General features: G+C 35.8%; 1 protein-coding gene and 1 long non-coding RNA gene across 5 annotated transcripts; one reads left to right on the top strand and one right to left on the bottom strand.

Annotated features, from left to right (window-relative positions):
* Nucleotides 1-5480: 5480 nt before the first annotated feature.
* On the bottom strand, nt 5481-15640 carry LOC143215145 (uncharacterized). The gene is made up of 4 exons (XM_076436997.1): nt 15453-15640; nt 12645-12780; nt 11749-12526; nt 5481-11102 (listed from the first exon to the last, which is right to left on the bottom strand). The coding sequence occupies exons 2-4, from the start codon at nt 12723-12725 to the stop codon at nt 9934-9936; spliced, it is 2028 nt and encodes a 675-aa protein (XP_076293112.1). The 5' UTR covers nt 12726-12780; nt 15453-15640; the 3' UTR covers nt 5481-9933.
* Nucleotides 15641-16331: 691 nt separating this feature from the next.
* On the top strand, nt 16332-20231 carry LOC143215150 (uncharacterized). Of its 4 annotated transcripts, none has more exons than XR_013010296.1 (5): nt 16332-16575; nt 16738-16890; nt 17397-17538; nt 17647-18258; nt 18343-20231. It is a non-coding gene; the product is annotated as an uncharacterized LOC143215150 (long non-coding RNA). The 4 variants fall into 4 exon arrangements; XR_013010295.1 differs by having other exon boundaries at nt 16390-16575; nt 18194-18258; XR_013010294.1 differs by having other exon boundaries at nt 16335-16494; nt 16738-17538; nt 18194-18258.
* Nucleotides 20232-20864: the final 633 nt, after the last annotated feature.

The raw sequence follows: 20864 nt of genomic DNA on the forward strand, positions 1-20864 counted from the left end.
TTCTGTCCGTAACATTGAAATTCAAATTACATTCAAAGTGTTTTTTCAATTCTTGCTTCGTGCATTGATCCAGTCCTTTACCCTGACTATTACATACATATAGACATACACCCCACAACAAAATTATAAGATATACATATGTGTCAGAAAATTAATGAAAAGTATATTCTAGTAAGCAGTTCGTTGTAAGCAGTTTACTGTTGTTATTGTTTATTGTTGACTCGTTTCCAGATTACAAAGGTGCGGGATGCGCCTTCTCATTTCTCGATAATGCAAAGATGGGGTTTTTCAGTATACAAAAGCGCTAGAGATAAAAGATCAATCTAGACCGCGATCGCCCTCACAAGTCCTATTTTTACGTTCACGAGGCGTAATTTGCATTATTCGGCAGCATGTAGCTGTCGCAGCTTTATGAAAATACCACATGCGCTATACGCGCAGCTGTGTATGCTTCCGAATAATGCCAATTGCGCTGCCGAATACCATTAAAATGATCACGAAAATGTTTGGCTCAACTAGAACTCTAAAACTGAAAGTATGAATCTGAAACTGAAAAGCAAGAATCCCTCCTCTCATCAAAGTATGTTTGAACAATAACAAATATATTGGTAATGTAATCTCTTTTCTAGATCAACTTGGAATAATAAGGGAAATATAAAGTAGGCATTAATAATTTATAATAAATTAAAAATGTTTTTCGCCTGTCGATCTTAGCAAATAAGTATCCGGTTGTATGTATGTATCTATACATATTGTTCTATCTTTAGAGTTAAGCACTACTAACAATAAGTAACATTTGTTATAACTAGACTGCGGATATGTATGCAATTTTCACCTCGCCCTCAATACGTTTACGAAGCGTAATTTGCATTATTCGGCAGCATATAACTGTCGCAGCTTCATGAAAATAGCTATATGCGCAGCTTCGTGCTTTCGAACAAAGCAAATTACGTTGCCGAATAGGCAAATTTTTTAGGGCGATCGCGGCCTAAATTGATCTTTTATTTAGCGCTTTTGACTACTGAAAACCCCCATCTTTGAATTATCGAGAAATCAGAAGACGCATCCCGCACCCGTTCAATCCTGGAAACGCAAGTCTTACTTGGAACTCTTCTATGGTGTTTCGGATCTATGTGACCTAGCTGGGTATGTACTAATCGTCCATCAGGACATGGCAGTGATTTCGACAGTGGGGCGCAGGGTGATATGCCAGACCCCACTCTTACGTTTAGGTTCTGGCGGGAAGGATCGACATCCCAGTAACCTCTCTCTGCTATTACTACAGGTGTACGACGTTTCACTACGTAATTTTTTCCCAATGATACAAACAGATATTTTGCCCTGAATAAATTTGTACAATTGGCGAGGCAAACAAAATTGTCAATCATTCACATATTTTTATAATCTCAGGATTTGAAAAACATTCTTCATAAAAGGTAAAAATAAAACAATTCTTCTATCTTCTATCTCGATCACCAAAGGACTGTTGTTCACATGATTGTGCATCTTTATGCTGCTTTAAATTTCATAGGGGAAAGTTTTCTTATTATTTGGAGATACATATTTCGATATAATAAAAATAGAAAGAGAACAACATCCACAAAACAAAAGACATGGAAATGATCCTTCGTCGAGCACCATAATTTGCATAGCCATGGAACAAACAGTCCTCGAACATTTTCACAAATCATCAGCCGAGCTACACGAAGTTCTGCGTTTCGTGCGTCTCGAACAATTAGTACGACAAACAGTGGAAGACAAACATATTCTCGCATAAAAGCGGACACCGGCGCGCTGTGTTTCGGCCTGGAACGATCCATAAAAATGCGAACCACCGAAATAAAAAAAAAGAGAAATGGTAAAAAAGAATGTAACGTTCCTCTCGATGAAACAAATACACATTCATAGCAATGGCACATGGATCAAGTACGAAAATTCTCGGGTGCGCGCAAAATAGTACGTGAAACAGTGGCGCAGCGCGATCACAGCCGGAGGGGGTTGAAAAAAAAATGGGAATTCAACGTATGCTTACAATTTCCATATTTGAATAAAGAAAATACCGCAAGCGGCCCCGGGACAGCCACGCGAGCGAGAAAGGTTGCGAGATTCGATGGTGCTGCGCGGATACGCTTTTCGCTTACGATCTAACGTACCCGCTCCACGAAGCCGGTTCACGTTTAAACATAAAAAGCAGGGCGAAAGGGTCGCCGCGACAAAGGCAGCCACGCGACCCGTGCGCCATTGCTTTTTTAATAATTCGAATCCGGCATAGACGCCGGCTGTGCGCGCGCTGACGGTAAAAACCTTGGACCGGTCGTCGTCGTGGTCGTCTTCGTCGTAGTGGTCGTCGTCATCGTAATCGTGGCATCGAAATGCGCGGTGTATTCCCATCATTTGACATAACGATAACCCGGCCGAATGCATCGCGCAACACGGAATCTGATGCACGTACAGCTGGTCGCAGTATCGCGGTCGGCCACAGCAGATTGCTGGTTTTTAGGACCCGCTGCGCCGCCGTGTCTCCAAGTTCGACCGAACGTTTTATGAATCGCTCGGTTTATTCGATCGGTCGCCCGGCCGCAACTTCCGGCGCAGCATTTTCCAATATCACGCACGGTATTGTCCATAATATTGTCGGGATTGTCGGAATGCCTGCACGCGTGTGCGCCGGGTAGTCCGCTTCAAGGGGCACCTCCAATTTCACCCTCCAAATACGACACGATTTTCGAGCAGTTTTTTTCAAAGGAAACTGACAAATAGTGAGCTCGGGATACAGTGAGTATACCTTCAGAGGACTAGACCTTTATCAGTAGACAAAATCGAAATTTTTGTTTGAATTTTCTTGCACACCTTCTGGACATAATGGTAGCACATGTGTGATAGAGTGACGTGTTCAATGAATGAATAATTAACAAATCGTTATTTGTACAGAACACAATTCTAATAATGTTTGATAGTTGTGCTTGGGTTGTATTCAAAATTGGGCACAGAATTAAATGAAAAATGGGCCAAATGACCAATGAATGAACATCAATTTGTAACGAACAAATAGAGACACCCCAGTGAGTGATAATTACCCAAAGAAACTTATCATGGGACCATTGAATCACATCAACATACAAATTGCTACAGTTCTATCTCGAGGAACGGTATTGGCTCGGAATCGACATCTACCGTTTCTCGGATCAGCGTACCTGTTCGGCTCACCTTTATTTTTGAGTAGGCCATGAGTTGATGGATCCCATTAAGTTGTGCGGTAGACTACAGTGGTCGAAATTTCTATAAAGTCACTGTGTTTTGTGCCCGTGCGAAATCAATACGGGCCGGTTTATGTACTTCTTTAAGGCCTGGTTTACGTTGTATTTTTGTCCAGAAGAATTTAAAAGTTGTGGCACACGTCTTGTTGTTACTGGGAGCTCCAATTCAGCTCGAAATTGTGCTGCATTTTTCCTTTCCTTAGCTGCAGACCTCATTAATATTGAATGTTGTCTCTTTGACTATTTTTTATTACTACCTTTAAGATGATTTTTTCCGTAATTCTCACGTAAATTGATATAATTATTAATCACAGTATATGACCGATTAGTTTTCTTAGCAATTGTGCGATTAGAGCAGGCCATATCTTTATAAGCATCGATTGATGCTTTTTCTTCACTTGTTAGTATACAGGGTGTCTCAAAATTAGGTCCGGAGCCGAAAATGGGAGGTTCCTGAGATCATTTCAAGCGACATTTTCCTTTGAAAAAATGTCGTCCGCGGCTTCGTTAACGAGTTATTAACGAAAAACACGGACCAATCAGAGCGCGAGCTAGACGCGTGCAGCCCGGCGCGCCGGCAGCCGAGTGTCGGTGGCACGCCGCGATGTCGTAACGAACAAAAGTTTCTCGATGATGTGAATCCTCACCAATTTCGATAAGCTTTGGATATGTTGTCAATACCATGATTTTGAACAACATTTCCCTTTACAGTTTCTGTCGATCGGCTTTAGTTTACGACATTATTGTAAAAATTTGTAATTGTAAATCGATCGATGTACTATTTCCTGTCCGATTTCGATAAGCTTTGGATATGTTGTCAAGACCATGATTCTGAACAACATTTCCCTTGACGGTTTTTGTCGATCGGCTTTAGTTTACGATATTATTGTAAAAATTTGTAATTGTAAATCGATCGATGTACATACTATCTCCTCGCCGATGTCGATGAGCTTCATTTCAAAGGAAAAAGATATTTAAAACATCGAATTTATAACATATTTCAAAGTCATCGAAATCGGTGAGGACCTACATCATCGGCAACTTTACCCGAACGATAGAAGAAGCACAAACTTATTGAATCAAAAACTCACTTATTCAGCCGTAAATCCATTTGACTACCACATACAACCACCACACTTTTACATAATTGTTGAACTCGTAGCACACTTTTATAACTCGTATCGATATCGAATGAAATTACTTACTCCGACGCGGAAAGAGTTCGATGCTCTTCGCGATGCCGCGCGAAACTGTGCTCTCCCAGCGTACAATGTATTCGATGAAGGCGTCGTTTAAAACAAATGAAATCGTTCCCAAGGGGATATTGATTTTTCGAGAATCACATGATTCTCGAAAACACCGATTCGAAGATTATGTAAAAGTGTGGTGGTTGTATGTGGTAGTCAAATGGATTTACGGCTGAATAAGTGAGTTTTTGATTCAATAAGTTTGTGCTTCTTCTATCGTTCGGGTAAAGTTGCCGATGATGTGGGTCCTCACCGATTTCGATGACTTTGAAATATGTTATAAATTCGATGTTTTAAATATCTTTTTCCTTTGAAATGAAGCTCATCGACATCGGCGAGGAGATAGTATGTACATCGATCGATTTACAATTACAAATTTTTACAATAATATCGTAAACTAAAGCCGATCGACAGAAACTGTAAAGGGAAATGTTGTTCAGAATCATGGTATTGACAACATATCCAAAGCTTATCGAAATTGGTGAGGATTCACATCATCGAGAAACTTTTGTTCGTTACGACATCGCGGCGTGCCACCGACACTCGGCTGCCGGCGCGCCGGGCTGCACGCGTCTAGCTCGCGCTCTGATTGGTCCGTGTTTTTCGTTAATAACTCGTTAACGAAGCCGCAGACGACATTTTTTCAAAGGAAAATGTCGCTTGAAATGATCTCAGGAACCTCCCATTTTCGGCTCCGGACCTAATTTTGAGACACCCTGTATACTTATACTCTCGGCATTCTCATACACGTGAATCAAATTATAACAAACAGGATTTCTGTGAGTTCTAAAACTAATACTTTTAGAATATTCGCAGTTTTCCGTAGTTCTCTGCTCAGAATACAGAGAAAACACTAAGTGACTTTATAGAAATTTCGCACTTGTGTTCTGCACCACACAGAAAAGAATTTTAAAAAACGTAAATAGTAAACATAGCGGTCTAGAGTACGCAGTCCCTCTATCCGAGTGTCTACAAGGCACAAGACCAGATACGATAAATCAACAAAAATGGTGATATTTTTAAGATATCTATGAAAAAGAAGATGACTTTATACAAATTTCGACCACTGTATAAAATGATCAACCGAGCAGCGATATCTTTTTTAATCATTAAATACTCTTATCAAATTTGTGGCTTTTAATAGTTCGTTAAAGTGCGACAAAAATTATACATCGTGTTTGCACAAACTTCGCCACAGTTGTCGATAAAAAAGCTACTGCATGAGTAATGAGGTCATAGAAATGCAAATTGCAATCAATTTGGTATACAGATTGGGAAACTTTCTCATTAATTCGGAACGAGTACAGATCTCATCGATCGCACAATAAACCGTAAAATCAGAAGATACGTTTAGCTCTAATTTAGCTCTAATTAGCTCTAATTAAAAAAATCCATTGAATAAATTCTATTCTGTCAACTAAAACTAATGTTTTCAATAGTGTAATCTTATTGAACTTTAAGTAGTTATAACTGTTTAATCTAACAACTGAAATCAGTTCACACAATCAGCAAGTTATGATATTATACATCAAAGTTATCCATTAAGAAGTGTTCCTTTAAATTATAGAAAACCGCTGTTTTTTTACAATTTACAATATTTTTACACTTTTACTAACCACGTGTCGAAGAGTGACAACTTCTCTTCACAGATAAAAAAGCGCGGACTAATGGAAGACTCTTTACGTGTGGGAAAATATAAACATTATACGCATCTCATCTTTTATCGAAATTACCTTTCCCCAATAATTCATAAACGAACTGTAATCCAGTTGTAGAAACGTTCATTCAATTATTTCAGTAAATATTCTAATTTTTTGGTCACAAGAAACTCCCTTTCGTTTCATTTCTATTACATTATGTTACTTTTATTTTCAAAGCTGTATATACACATACTTTAAAATAAAGTAAGATCTTTACTATTTACTATTTAGAATACCATTTTACCCGGCATTGAGCTTTAACGAGTATAATTGCGGTTGCATTATTTCTTATTTGATCTGTATGAGTGACCAGAAAGTTAGCTGTTTCGAAGTAGCCCACAGTCGCAACTTTGATAGTTCCACGGGCATGTAAGCAACTTCGGAACTTCGTCGATCGTAGGTCCACGTTAGACATAGAATGCAGGAAATTTCACGGTAATTAGCCTGAGGGGCGATAGTAGGGTTGAAGATGAGGGAGGGGTAGTCGAGCAGCAAATGAATTGAAAGTGCTACGATGCATCTTTGTTGGCCGGAGAGTGTCCTGATTGCTTACGGGCCTGCTTGTTATGGTACTTTCAAATTAATTGACACGTATTATGATGTCAAAGGGCTGGCTGGCCGTTTGATAGAAACTGAAATTAACCTGCAATTATGGTGCAAATGTCGAGCGCTCGATGAACTCAAATTCGAATAGTCTTTTGTACGAATATCCTTAAGCTAGAAAATTAAATGTTTATAGTTAAAGTTAAGAACAGTTTCGTTTACATATCTATGTATGTATGGCACATGTTAAAGTGTAAAACGGGGATTATAGTTCAGGTTTATACACTGCGACGTGCGCTGCTACTCGGAAATAGATACAGTCAGTGAAAAAAATCTTCATACACATTTTAAACCTCAAGTGGACCTCCAAACTGTATTTTAAAAATGGTATGTGACTCAATCAAATTATATTTAATATTATATTTATATCTGATATCCATCGCTATCGAAATGGTAAATAGAAACGTAGTGAGATAGTAAAATTTCAGCTAAATTCACAAATAGTTAGATTATTATAGTTACATATTAAATAATTATTAGCATAAATTTGAGTGGGGCTGCATCGGCCTTAATAATTTACGTAAGGCTTAGAACGACATAACATAATGCTAAAAGGATCAGTCTATTAAATTATGCATAAAACAAATTTTCGAAAAGTTCCGAAGAAAATATTAAAAGTTGCTTTTTACAACTTTTTTATGCAGACCTATACAGAAAATTTAGAAAATACGTTTTGTAGATGTGTCATTTGTACACATTGGGCTTATTTTTCAACTGGATGTGCTTAAAAGCATTTACCTACCGCCCTTAAACAAAAAAAGGCTTATTTTTCAATTATGAAATTTTTAACGCACCGCCCCTTACATTTGTTCCGTTTCATGAAAGAATGGTACATTTGGAGATCAATTGGATGTCGCGCGGCGGTAAGACAATAGTTTTGAGATAGAAATAACTGCACGCTAAATGTAAAGAATACAAAAATATTTTGGATGGTTTCCCGTTGTTGGAGCGATTTGAAATTTTGCATAACTATTTTATTCAGCCACTGCCACAATCCTAGGAGTGTCCCGAAAAAATTAGACGATCAAAAAATAAGGTCCACCCTACTGCGCAATTGCAAGCCTATGCGAAGGGAAGTCTATCCCTCGGATGGACGAATCGCACCACTAACTTGGGTAGGTAAGAGTAAACAACCTCCTCCTGTCTGGGGCTAGTGCCAAGTTGTTTAAATGTCCGAGCCAGCGGCAACCAGAAACCCAGTCACCCGTATCATTTAGGTAATGGTTATTCGATTGTGAGAATCATGCATAGGTTTCATGCAGGAGTATCCTGGAGAACCATTTAATAACCGATAGAATAAAAAGAACATCAACCATGATTCATATTTTTATTTTTGTGCTAATAAAGCTTTAAATATAAGCAAGGCGCGTTTCTCTTCCATTTCTCTTACTGTAAGCAGTGTTGGGCAAATTTTATTTTAAATAATAAATAAACGTGTGTTTTTAATTGCAAATAATAACTAAACTTTTTATTTAAATAAAAGTTATTTATATAATTCCAAAAATGAATTATTTATTATTTTTTATTTGCAAATAAAAAATTATTTATTATTGGGATTGAGGTGGACACCAAATAGTTTTTTTGGTCTTCTCTTATTTCTTGTAATATTTATTTAAATAAATTTATTTATTGCCCAACACTGACTGTAAGTAACTTGTGCATACTTGTAAGAAATTTCCTTCTGTCCAATATATCCCAATTTTTAAGCGTTATAAAATATAAATTTTCATATTTATAAAATATGTATATATGTATATACGCGAATGTATATTTAATAAGGCACTATTGTACGCAAGATTATTACACTTGTGCATAAAATCATACTGGCTACGTCTACAGTTGTTCGATCTTAAGGGAGTATTCTGGTTTGGATTTCAAGAAATCAATTTTTTGCATTTTCTTTAAACATGAATAATCTTGAACATGTGTACAAAAAAATTTGTTCAAAAATTCGTAAATATTAATTATAGGCGTTTAAAGAAAAAGGTTCATCAAATTCGGTGAAATATAGTCACCAAAAACAGAGTACACCCTTAAAAATAACATTTAAACTGCGTTTTCATAAGTAGCAGTGTAGAAATTTTATCTTCGGATCAAAGGGTTATAATTCTTATGGTAATTATACTACGTTTATATGTTATCATTTTAGTAATTATCTTAATTCTTATCGTTAACATTCTAACAATTGCATCTTTCAACATGTATAGTGGAACCATACTGTATTAAGATATGCTACGATTGTGCGCCATGTGTTTTGCCTTAGCCACTTGTACCATATACATATTATTGAGAACACTGATTTCTCGATCCATACTCACGAAAATTGTTGTAGAGTGTTTTCTGAGCGCTTGTAAATCAATCTGGTACCTCTTTGCAGATTACATTTTTAATATTCATGATTTATGTAGTCAGATTTGTATATAGGTCACATTTCTTATGGTGGGTCAAAACTGAAGATATTTTCTCATCTATTAACTTTTTGGATATACTATAATATCACTATTTCCGCTCGCCAATCGGCGACAGAGAAGCAGATATATGTTTCTCGCAGGAAAGACACTGACAGGGAATATGAAACAGCTTGATTTTTTGATCACCCAGTCGAACTGCATTTAGCGAAGAAGCAATATTTTTTTATGCTCTTTGTGTTGAAATATTCTCTGCATTATTGCGGGGTCCCGTACAGAGCCCTTATTTGCAATTTGGCTCTTGGAACTTTATAAACAACAAAAGTGTACGTTTTTATAGAAGAAATTTTTTCTGTACACTTTTTCCAAAAAAGGGCTCTGTACGCTAACCCGCAATAATACAGAGAGTATTTCAACACAAAGAGCATTTGGAAAAAGTGTACAGAAAAAATTTCTTCTATAAAAACGTACACTTTTGTTGTTTATAAAGTTCCAAGAGCCAAATTGCAAATAAGGGCTCTGTACGGGACCCCGCAATAATGCAGAGAATATTTCAACACAAAGAGCATAAAAAAATATTGCTTCTTCGCTAAATGCAGCTCGACTGGGTGATCAAAAAATCAAGCTGTTTCATATTCCCTGTCAGTGTCTTTGCTGCGAGAAACATATCTGCTTCTCTGTCTTCGTAGTTCACCTCGATTGGCCCTAAGTCTGGATCCTATCCACTCCCAGAGAGATATCTTACAAAAGCAGGTATCAATGGTTTCACTACATTATCTGCGTGCTCAAACATACAAATTATAAATTCCTGCAACGCAGCTTGTGCGGCTGGATTCTCGATTAAATTAGTTAAATCTAAACATCCTCGCATCAAATTTTCTTTCGCATAATTCCAAATAAAATGAACTGCTGCTACTAAACAGTCAGAAGGAGATCGACAACCTTTACATAAAATAATAGCCGTTTTAAATAACACAGGGAAAATATCCAGCGCATTTTCAATATTGTTCAATTCCATAAAGATATGTTCGAAGCCATCGATATCAGAAACAGGAGAATATCTACCACTATTACTTGTATTAAAGCTCTCTAATAAATTCATTAACAAATTCCTTAAAGCACAAACCATGAAGGAGTTAACATCCTCGGAAGACGCAGTTTCATTTCTACACTGGTCTGCTTTTAGTAATATCGATACAAATGTCATGGGATCTATCAATACTTTATCGTCAATTTTCATTACTCCCTTTTCAAACTTTACGATGTTATAATTAGGGACTTGAATATTATTTTGTTGCCACACTTCGTACTTTCGATTAATGAATCGTATGACTTCAGCATTTTCATGCATTTGTCCTACATTATTTTCAGCAGCAATGCGTCTAGCACGATTAAACTGTTTTCTGAGACGTTTGGAACGTATAGCATTTCTATATTCGTCTAAATATTGTCCTTGCGTTGATTCAATGAGATTTCCCGCTAATTGTAAATTGATGACAGCATTACCAAAGAATAGGAGATGTGCGGCCAGGTTCCCTAAAGACATATAACTAACTCGACCTTCTTCTCTATATTCCTCATAAATACAATATGCCTGATACGCCACACCAACTCCATTGATACTTAAATTCCCAATGGTTAATGAGTTGTAAGCAACTTTAGTAGCCGTACTGATCGTGCTGCCATTACGAATAGCTTGTGTAAGAAGAACGCTTCCTCCGCTCGCTGCTAACCCAACTACACTACCTGTGATCGATAACCATGAACTAAAAGCGTGTCTGTCTGCAAGGGGATTAATACTTTCTTCATGAACTGATCGGTCTCTCAGTTGTTGCACTGATCGTCCAGAACCCCACAGAGCAGTCCCTCCCGCAGCTGCTGCTGCTCCTAAAATTGTGACAATATTTATCTGTAACGCGTATTACTTTTATTCTTATTAATTATACTTGCTATTAAGATTATTGTATTCATCTAAGATTTATTGGAGATGAGCAAAACAACAGCATAGCATAGGATACAAACATCTATATGCTGGATCTCGTTAATTACGGGGTTTCTACTTTTTTACCTCGTAATAACTATAATTCAATTAAAATAACTGTACTGATCCACAGGATAATGGTTACTTTAATTTATACTAATAATATTCTACCATTCCTTATGCTCACAAAATATTGATAAAAATAAATCGTCTAATTTCTGAGAACACATAATTACAGTCAGTGGCTTTAACTATTGTAAAAATTAATTCTCACATTTTTAAATTTACAGTAATAAGATGTAAACAACACAAAAATACCACAAATTAAATTACGTATTGCTTACAGCATTATAGAAAGTAACAATTAAAAAACAAAATGCTGTTGATTTTAAATTCATAAGTCACTTCATAACACTATAAACATTATAAAATTATGCACAAGATGTACCAAAATGAACAAAGGAGAATTTCTGTGGCGTGTGATTTCTGAAATGAATGTAAGAGACAAAAACTTGAAAACTAGATCAAGATTAAAAATTGAAAGTTATTTACCTATTACTACAGGAGCAGCAGGTGTAAATAAAGATGCAATACCTAATGCCAATCCTCCTATTCCTGTTATATTAGCTGCTATATCTATACCACGAAGAACAGTTTCTACAGTTTGGCACGCAGGAGTATCAGCTTCTTCCAACCATACGCGTGAAGAGTTTTCGGTAATTTCATATGATCTATCAGGCTGATAAAACCCATCTTTTGGGAGAAACATTTTATACTTTGGTAGTGTATTATTGTCTTTATAGTCACTCCAAGTTTTATATACTCTGCCACCCATGTCAATATACCATATTTCATATGAAATTGGTTTCACTTTACTCGTAGACGCAGAAGTTTCAGAAGAACCACTTTTTAATTTTCTTATTTTGAAAACAGGTGTCGTCATTACACATATTTCCTCCTTTTTTAGTGATTTACTTTTTATGGGAATCATTGTATTAAAGATAATTCCATAATGAATAGAGTCAGCATCGATAGATCCATGTCCAAATTCATATATTTTTTGGAATATTTTATCTATCACTGCTTTCGCTTTAGGTTCATAACATACCACATCAGTAACATAATGACTATCATCATTAAAACTCTCTCTATATTGTACCATTTGTCTTTCAGATTCATTAGAAGTTGTAGACTGTTTTGGAGGACCATAAATAGAAAATCCAATATTTTGCTTCAAATATTCGTATTCATCCTTATTATATTTTGTCCAGTCTGGTAAAAGTTCATAGTATTCTTGTTGTTGGAATTTAACAAGTTCCCGCACATTATCCTAAATAAAAATGAAAGTAGAAATTAGTGAAACAATTGGATTATCAAAGCTCTACACAAACATAAATATTATATTTAGTTCGTTAATTATTAATATTATATTTATAATTGATATTTACCAAATCAGCATCTGTAGCAAGTTCAGCGTTACCCTTTTTAGCGTTATCCTTTACAGCGTTATCCTTTTTAGCGTTATCCATTTTAATTATCGATAAAAATAATACATTTATATTTACGTACACAATTTTTTGAAGCCTGAAAAGATCATTTATTTTATGTATATTTATTGGCTAGTAGGGTTATCCCATTTAAGTGAGAACAGCAGGATATCTCGGAAGGCATTGTCGTTATCAAAAAAGTGTTCGTACAAAAGTTGTTTGGTATGACGGGCTACATTACATAGTATGTATTAATTGTTTTCTTGTGGGTGGAGTGGTAGAGGAGATTTGAAGATCAATCTATTTTTTTAAGAATGGAATACTATATTTTTTCTTCAGAAAATAATAACAGGTACTGAGACAAATCCAAAAAGGTGCTATATGATATTATTCTGAGTTGATTAAAGGTAAATCGTTAGTTTACGTTCTGCATAGACTGACACCCAATTCGACGCCACTCAGCAGCAGCTGCTGGCTGTCGGCCATCGTTCGATGCAGAACGTAAGCTGACGATTTACCTTTAATCAATTCAGAATAATATCATACAACTCCTTTTTGGATTTGTCTCAGTACCTGCTATTATTTTCTGAAGAAGAAAATATAGTATTCCATTTGAAAAAAAATAGATTGATCTTCAGATTTCCTCTACCACTCCACCCACAAGAAAACAATTAATACTATGTAATGTAGCCCGTCATACCAAACAACTTTTGTACGAACACTTTCTTGATAATGACAACACCTTCCGAGATATCCTGCAGGTCTCACTTAAACGGGACACACCCTGTACACACATTGTATACAAGGTGTGTCCGTTAACTTATGTCACCAATTTTTAGGCATTTCCGGTAGTGTAATTAAAAAATGTTTTAGACAAAAGTTTCTCAGTACTTGGTAAGCTACATGTTCGCATATTCTTAAATCTGAAAGAATGCTCCTTACGTAAAAAAGTAAAGGTCACCTTGACTTTTTTAGATGACACCATATGTTTTGGACATCATAGAATTGTTTCTGACGTCGAGACGGATTTAACAGTGTACTATACTATGACCTTCAAATTACCTCAAACTTGAAAATTTTGTGCAAACGTAATTTTAATGAAAAATTATTTCTTACAATATAAATCAAGTTTCATTAGATGTTCGAACTGCGATCTACCTTCTATGATACAGAACTCCGCTCTTTGTATTAGATTTTTCGTTGTTGCCGTAATTAGGGTGTCTCAGTTTATGTTTATTCTCTTCGCTTCCCGTATTATATTTGTATTTATCACTTATGGTTCAGAATCATCAGTGTGTCATCGTGTCATCGATCTAATCAGCTTTATAGACAGTATTCCTTCAGTCGTAGTTTATTATATCACGATTTGATCTTGCAAGTACAGGAAGATGTGATATGTTATCTGTTTTCAATGAATGTGGAGAGAAAGTGCACGCACGGCAGAAAAATTGTACAAAGAACGGTTTCCAAGTAGGATTTGTCCTTTTAGAGAAACGTTCCGTTATCTTCAAAAATCATTGCTTTTACGTGGTAAATTTCCTGATGGGAAACATCCTAGTCGCAGTAGACCCATCACAAATGAAGAGAATGCAATATTAGTCCTCGGTTATTTTGAAGCCAATCCGCACGCGTCTATTTGACAAGTTGCAAAAGAATTGAATATGTCGGTCAAAAGTATTAATAGAATTACAAAAAGATACAAATATCATCCATTTAAAATGACATTAGTTCAAAAACTGGGCGTTACTGATGGACAGCGGCGATTATAATTTCTGGCGTGGCTAGCTGCTGCTAATGAAGAGGATCCTAAAATTTTTATGAAAATTATGTAGACAGACGAATCTAGATTTACAAATAATGGTGTATTCAATCAACGAAATCAACGTTATTGGTCAACAGAGAGTCCACACTGGACAAGAGATCGCAACTTTCGAACTAAAATTAGTGTCAATGTTTGGTGTGGTATTTTAAATGGTCACTTAATCGGACCATAATTCTTCGAAGAAAATTTGACAGCTGCTCGATATCTTAACTTTTTGTAAGAAAAACTTCCACACTTATTGCAAGACAATTCAATGAACATTAGGAACGATATGTACCTTCAACAAGATGGGTATCCTGCCCACAATGCTATTATAATTAGGGAATATCTTAATAACAAGTTTAGAAATCATTGGATAGGAGCGTATGGTCCGCGTTCTCCAGATCTGTCTCCGTTGGATTCTTATCTTTGGGGATATTTGCAATATGTTGTATATCAAGATGCATATCTCGTGCCATTTAAAAACATCAAAGTGACCTTTACTTTTTTATATAAAAAGCATTCTTTCAGATTTAAGAATATGCGAACATGTAGCTCACCAAGTACTGAGAAACTTTTGTCTAAAACATTTTTTAATTACACTACCGGAAATGCCTAAAAATTGGTGTATAGAGTGTTATATTCGAGTACAACTGGTAGAATATCTTGTTGAGGATTGAAGCTATCAAACAAAGTGTTCCTACAATGGAATTGTGTCATATATTTAGCACATTAGTGAGTTCATCGTGACAGCCTAAGAAAATTGTGTTAACCCTTTAAGGTTAATTGATTATATGAAAATAGTCTAATATTAATTATTTCCAGCATGTTGAGTATAGTATAATCGACATTCTTGAATTCTTTTGATTTCTTTACCGTTTTAAACTGCACCGAAGATCTCATTTTTGTCATAAATCTGTAGTCTAGTAATTACTTCATTTTATCTACGCAGTATTTTAATAACTCACCCAATTTACGACGTTTTCCGTTTAAATGCACAATTGACGATGAGTGCACTTTGAGATATGGAATCTGTATAAATATACTGGGGATGCCCCTTACTCACAGTAAAAATTCTTGTTGCTATTGACGCCATTTTGACCACTGATTTGAGTCACTCCCAGTCACTCCAGCGTAAGAAAACACCAGTGCCACTCTACTAGGAGAACTGTGGAAAACACTGGAAAACACCGAATTATTCGAGTGACACGATCTCTCGTAAGGTTGGCAGTCGGTGATTATAGTACTTTGCCCACATCCGTCATCTGGTAGACTGGTAGACGATATAATCTTGGAACAAGACATGTTATCTGAAGCTGGGTCTATATATGTATTTACAGTGTTACGTCGCAGTGTGGTGGGATTAGGGAATTTGCTGGGTTCGGGTGCCCGTGGAGCGCTGAAGCACTCTACTCGTGGAAGGTTTGCAGAAAATAACTTTGAACAATGTAATATAAAGAAAAATAAATATAGACTTTATTTAATAGTGTACTCGTTGTTGACTCTAAGCTCTGAGAATTCTATCTGCCTCGTATTTGCCTCGTCCTGAAGTTTTATCTTCTTCCAGCATCCATTTCCTTAGCCAATAGGAAAATTCGGATCTTCCAGCTGGACGTTGATTCGTCGGGTGGCTCGTCTATGATTCACACAAACATATAAACAGTTGTTTTGTATGTTTACTGCTGTAAGAAATAATGGAAAGTACGCACTTTTGACGAGGTGTGTACTTTACCGTTCAAATGTTGCATCCTTCTCTCGTCGAGTGTGGTCTTTGTTTTCTTCTGCGCATCCCTATGAATTTGGTCAACCCATAGTAGTGATGGGCACTATCGACTAAATTCAACTATCGACTAGTTACTATTTAGTAACTACATACTATCGACTATTTAGTCGATAGTTTTCAGTCGACTGAATTGGCTTATTTGACTGAATTGCGTTATTGGTTCATGTTCATTGCTCTCCATATTCGATGGTTTTCATGACGCTCAGCTTTATTAGAGAGAGAGAGAGGTTCCTAAAATTAAAAATATTTAATGTTATTTTATATTTTACATTTGTCGTAGTAGAAATTAGTAATAAAATTAAATTAAGGTAAAAATTCCAAAATTATAATTAATCTAACCTTAAATGATTATGGTCTCCACTATGAAGTTGACCCAAATTTATATATATATATACATATATTTTAAATGTTGACATTTAAAAAGATCAATTGGTCTAAGTTTTTCGCTGAAAGTCTGTTTCTTCTTTCAGACATAATCTGTCCAGCCTTTGAAAATATTCTCTCCGAGGGTACAGAGGTTGCAGGAATACAAAGATATTTATCTGCTATCTCGAAAAGCTGTGGCATTGTGCAATTATATTTGTTCCAAAATGCGACTGGACAACTCTTAATGTTTTCATATGGTAAATCTATGTATTGACGGATGATGGTTGTTACATTTTCAATATGCGTAGATTGGTTATTTAACTGTGACACTTTTGATACAAAAAAGTTCCAAAATTCATTGTTTTGAGATGGTTCTTCTGCTATGGCTCTATTTGCATTCGTTTCATGACTACTGGCTGTTCTTGCCAAGGAACTTATTTCTTCTTTTAATATATTCTGTGCTGTCTGTGCAATCCTATTGTCTTCAAATACAGCTATTTTAAACCTTGGATCTAATAGTGTGGCTATTAAAGTAATATTATTCTGTTCGATGTAGTTAAATCTTATTTCAATATTATTTAAAATATTATTTTTTAAACGTAGTCCTGCTGTGGTTTCTGGTGTAATCATGTTTATAGCATTTTGAATTCCTCTTATTAAAGGAACAATTTTGGATGCTGTGGGATATTTTTCTGCTGATAAATCAGTTGTAACATATTCTAGTGGTTTCAATAACGGTATGATATCTTCTATGATTTCCCAGTGTTCAGCTGTAAGTGATGTGGGACTTCTGCTTAATGAAACTATGACAGCAGACAAAGGCACTTTTATTGCAAACAGTCTCTCCAGCATCACGAGGCAAGAATTCCAGCGTGTTGCTACATCTTTTTTTATCTTCAGTTCTGGTAAGCCCATTTGCTTTTGCATACTTCTTAATTTCTCTGCTGCTACAACACTTGTTTTAAAGTGCCCAACTAATGAACGGCAGATTTTTAATAAATTTATTATTTCAGTCACACCACTTATGGAATCGTTTACCACTAAATTTAACGTGTGTGCTGTACATGGCAAATGCATATAGCCTAAGTTACGTACAGCTCCTTTAATATTTGCACCATTATCTGTCACGACAGCACAAATTTTATTTGAGATTTGCCATTCCGATAAAATATCTTGAATACAGTGCGCAATATATTGACTTGTGTGGCTATTTGTTAAAAGATTAGTGGCTAATACGTTTGAGCGTAATTTATTTTCAATAAAATAATGTGCAGTGATCGTTAAAAAGGATTGCATATTTAAATTGGTCCAGATATCTGTCGTAATAGAAACATGACTTGTTTTTTTCAAGTTTTCTAAAATTATATTTTTAGTGTCAATGTATAATTGTGGTAAGATGGTCCGTCCCAGTGTTCTTCGACTGGGAAGTTTATATCGTGGTTCAAGCTCCTTAATTAACTCATTAAAGCCTTCGTCTTCTACAATAGTTAGCGGTTGCAAATCTTTACAAATCATGGCTGCCACCAGATTATTTAATTTTGTAATTTTTGTTTGTGATAGATCATTTGAAGTTGTCCTCAATGTTAGCTGCCTTAAATGAACCCGAGACCTCTGCACCATACCTGGTAAGTCTTCATTTTGGATTGCCAAATTTGCATTTGAAGTGAAAGCCACCGATGTAATTCCTTGTGCTTGCGTTGATGTTCCAGGTGTAGCACTTGCAAGTTGATCATCCACGTCTATCGACTCTGCTTCTTCGTGCACGCGACGATCGGCTTCCAGCACTGTGAAATGTTTGCGCTTCAAATGGTCACTTAAATTGGATGTGTTTTTTGCACTTTTGTATTCTCTTTTACATAAGCGACACACGGCACTCGTTGGTGTCTTTTGTTCAAAATATTGCCACACTATTGAGCGCTTTTGTTTATACATATTGTATTATATATACACTATGAAAACTTATGTATACTACTAAACACTATTTTAGAACTCAGAATGTTTCCTCAACACGAGTTTATTTAAGAGAAAACTTGGTGTACGACGCGAGACCAGAGACCAACGACTTGTGACTAAGTGACTCGTCAACGTATAGAAACTCCCGAGGAAAAGGAAAAAATGGAAGAGAGGTGGAAACCCGAATAGTGGGAGGAAAGTAAGGAGAAGAAATTAAGGATAGGAAAGTAAGGAAAATCTAGGAGAAGAGGAAAGACAGGTAAAGACACGTGGAAAGAAGCAATCGCGGAAGGATGCTATAAAAAACGGAAAGAGCAGAGGAAGGCAAGCAGGAGAGGATGTCGTAAAGAAAGGAAACGTTCGCCAGGGCCTGACCGTAAATCTCGAATAGGTTCGAGAGATACCTGGAAGAGACACAGGAGAGGCCGTGGATCTGGTCGCCACATGTATATCAGGACTGACCAGACCCGCGCAGAATGGACAACAATAGGAAAGGAATATGGCAAGGAAATAAGAAGTTTTCTAAAACAGCAGCGTAGGGCAGCGCCAAAAAAGCAGCCACAGTTCATTAAAATTATTCAGGGAGCAGTTTTAAAATTAAAAATGGTTTAAACTATTTGATTTCATAGAAAACCAAGCGTTCGCTTCCTTGCTTGCAAAAGTGTTCGCTGTTGCAGACGCGTTCAAATCTATTTCGTTACTGAACTCGAGTGGTTGAGAAAAATCTCAATCCTTAGCTAGAAAGCCGGTTTATATTGTCAAAGTTATAAGTATATTCACAGTGGTTTCACATCCAAGAAAAGTCGCACGTGAAGATTCTTTCGTTCCACAATATCATATTTCATACCATATAAGTTTTCCTATTTATTATAATTTGGAGAGACTATCTAAAAATATAGTACTTTACAATTTTATATTATTTATAAGTTTATAATTAAACATTAGTGAAACTAATGACTTGGTCGTCTGTGTTACACCTACATTAAATTTCTCAAAGCACTGTAATAATATTGTAAACGCTGGTCTAAAAATATTAGGTTTTATTAAATTTATTGATATGATTGATTTCTTCAATGGATCTATTGATTACTTTAAGAAATTCTTATGTAGGGCACTAAGAAATGTTTAATTTTAAGTTAATGTTTATCTATAATTTCCTCTATTGCGATTAATTTGTTAATACATGCTATGTTACTGTAATTTTTTTATATTTTTATTTGATTTAAGTCTATATATACATATTGGGTTTGTAGCGGCCACCGGCACGTACAATAAAACATTTGGCGTGCAAATGGTCGGGTCGGTTTACGAAGCAAGCGACAATGAAGCTATTTTTAGCGCGTGCAATTTAGATGTTTTATGATATGCATGTCTCGTTACTTAGAATCTTTCGTTGCCGGCCTAAAGGCCTCAATAGCACATAATAAACCCCCGAGTTTCCGAAGGGTCGCGCCGACCAAGATCCGATGGGCCCACACAAGGCCACGGTAAGTATGTATCTCGCGGGCCTGGAAGAAAAATCCGCTATACCTGATCTGTCGAATAAAGTTCCATTCCCACGAACTTGTACTATCATTATTTAGAATACAACAATCCTAGCTTCTTCAGATTTATACATGTATAATAAATAAATAAATAAATAATCCTTTTGGTGTTATCGATATTACATATAATATATAGGATAGGATAAATATAATAATAAAATATCAATTTTGTATTGAATGTAATAAATATTTTATTAACATAAATGAAATGCATAAATCATTCATATTTTCGGAGAATATTTGTAATAATTAATATTTAGTAGTACATACAACAATTGAATTCCGTCAATCTGGCAGTTTTCTCGAAATATCGAATTGTTTATAGGTATAAATTTGCCCGAGACTTCGTGACTTTTATCTTTTTCATGCGAAACACATAACCGAAATTTTAACTCATCAATTTGACTAAAAATCATCGAAAAATAACTAATCACCTGCTTGTTATTTTATCGGTTTTTTACCACTGTGTCAATTTGACACCGAGGGACGGATGGGGTTAATGAATTAATTAATTAATTTGATAATTCAATCAGAGAGGTAACCTCTGGTTTAGTTGGGTTTAGTAAAGCAGTATATATATATATATATATATCAGTGAAAGCAGTCGACTGAAAATAGTAACCTCTACCACTGCGAAATTCAGTCGTTCAGTAAAACAGTCGACTGAAAATAGTAACCCCTACCACTGCGAAATTACTAAAACTAGTCGACTGAAAATAGTAACCCCCACCACT

Source organism: Lasioglossum baleicum, chromosome 13, assembly GCF_051020765.1.
Source record: "Lasioglossum baleicum chromosome 13, iyLasBale1, whole genome shotgun sequence".
Lineage (NCBI taxonomy): Eukaryota > Metazoa > Arthropoda > Insecta > Hymenoptera > Halictidae > Lasioglossum > Lasioglossum baleicum.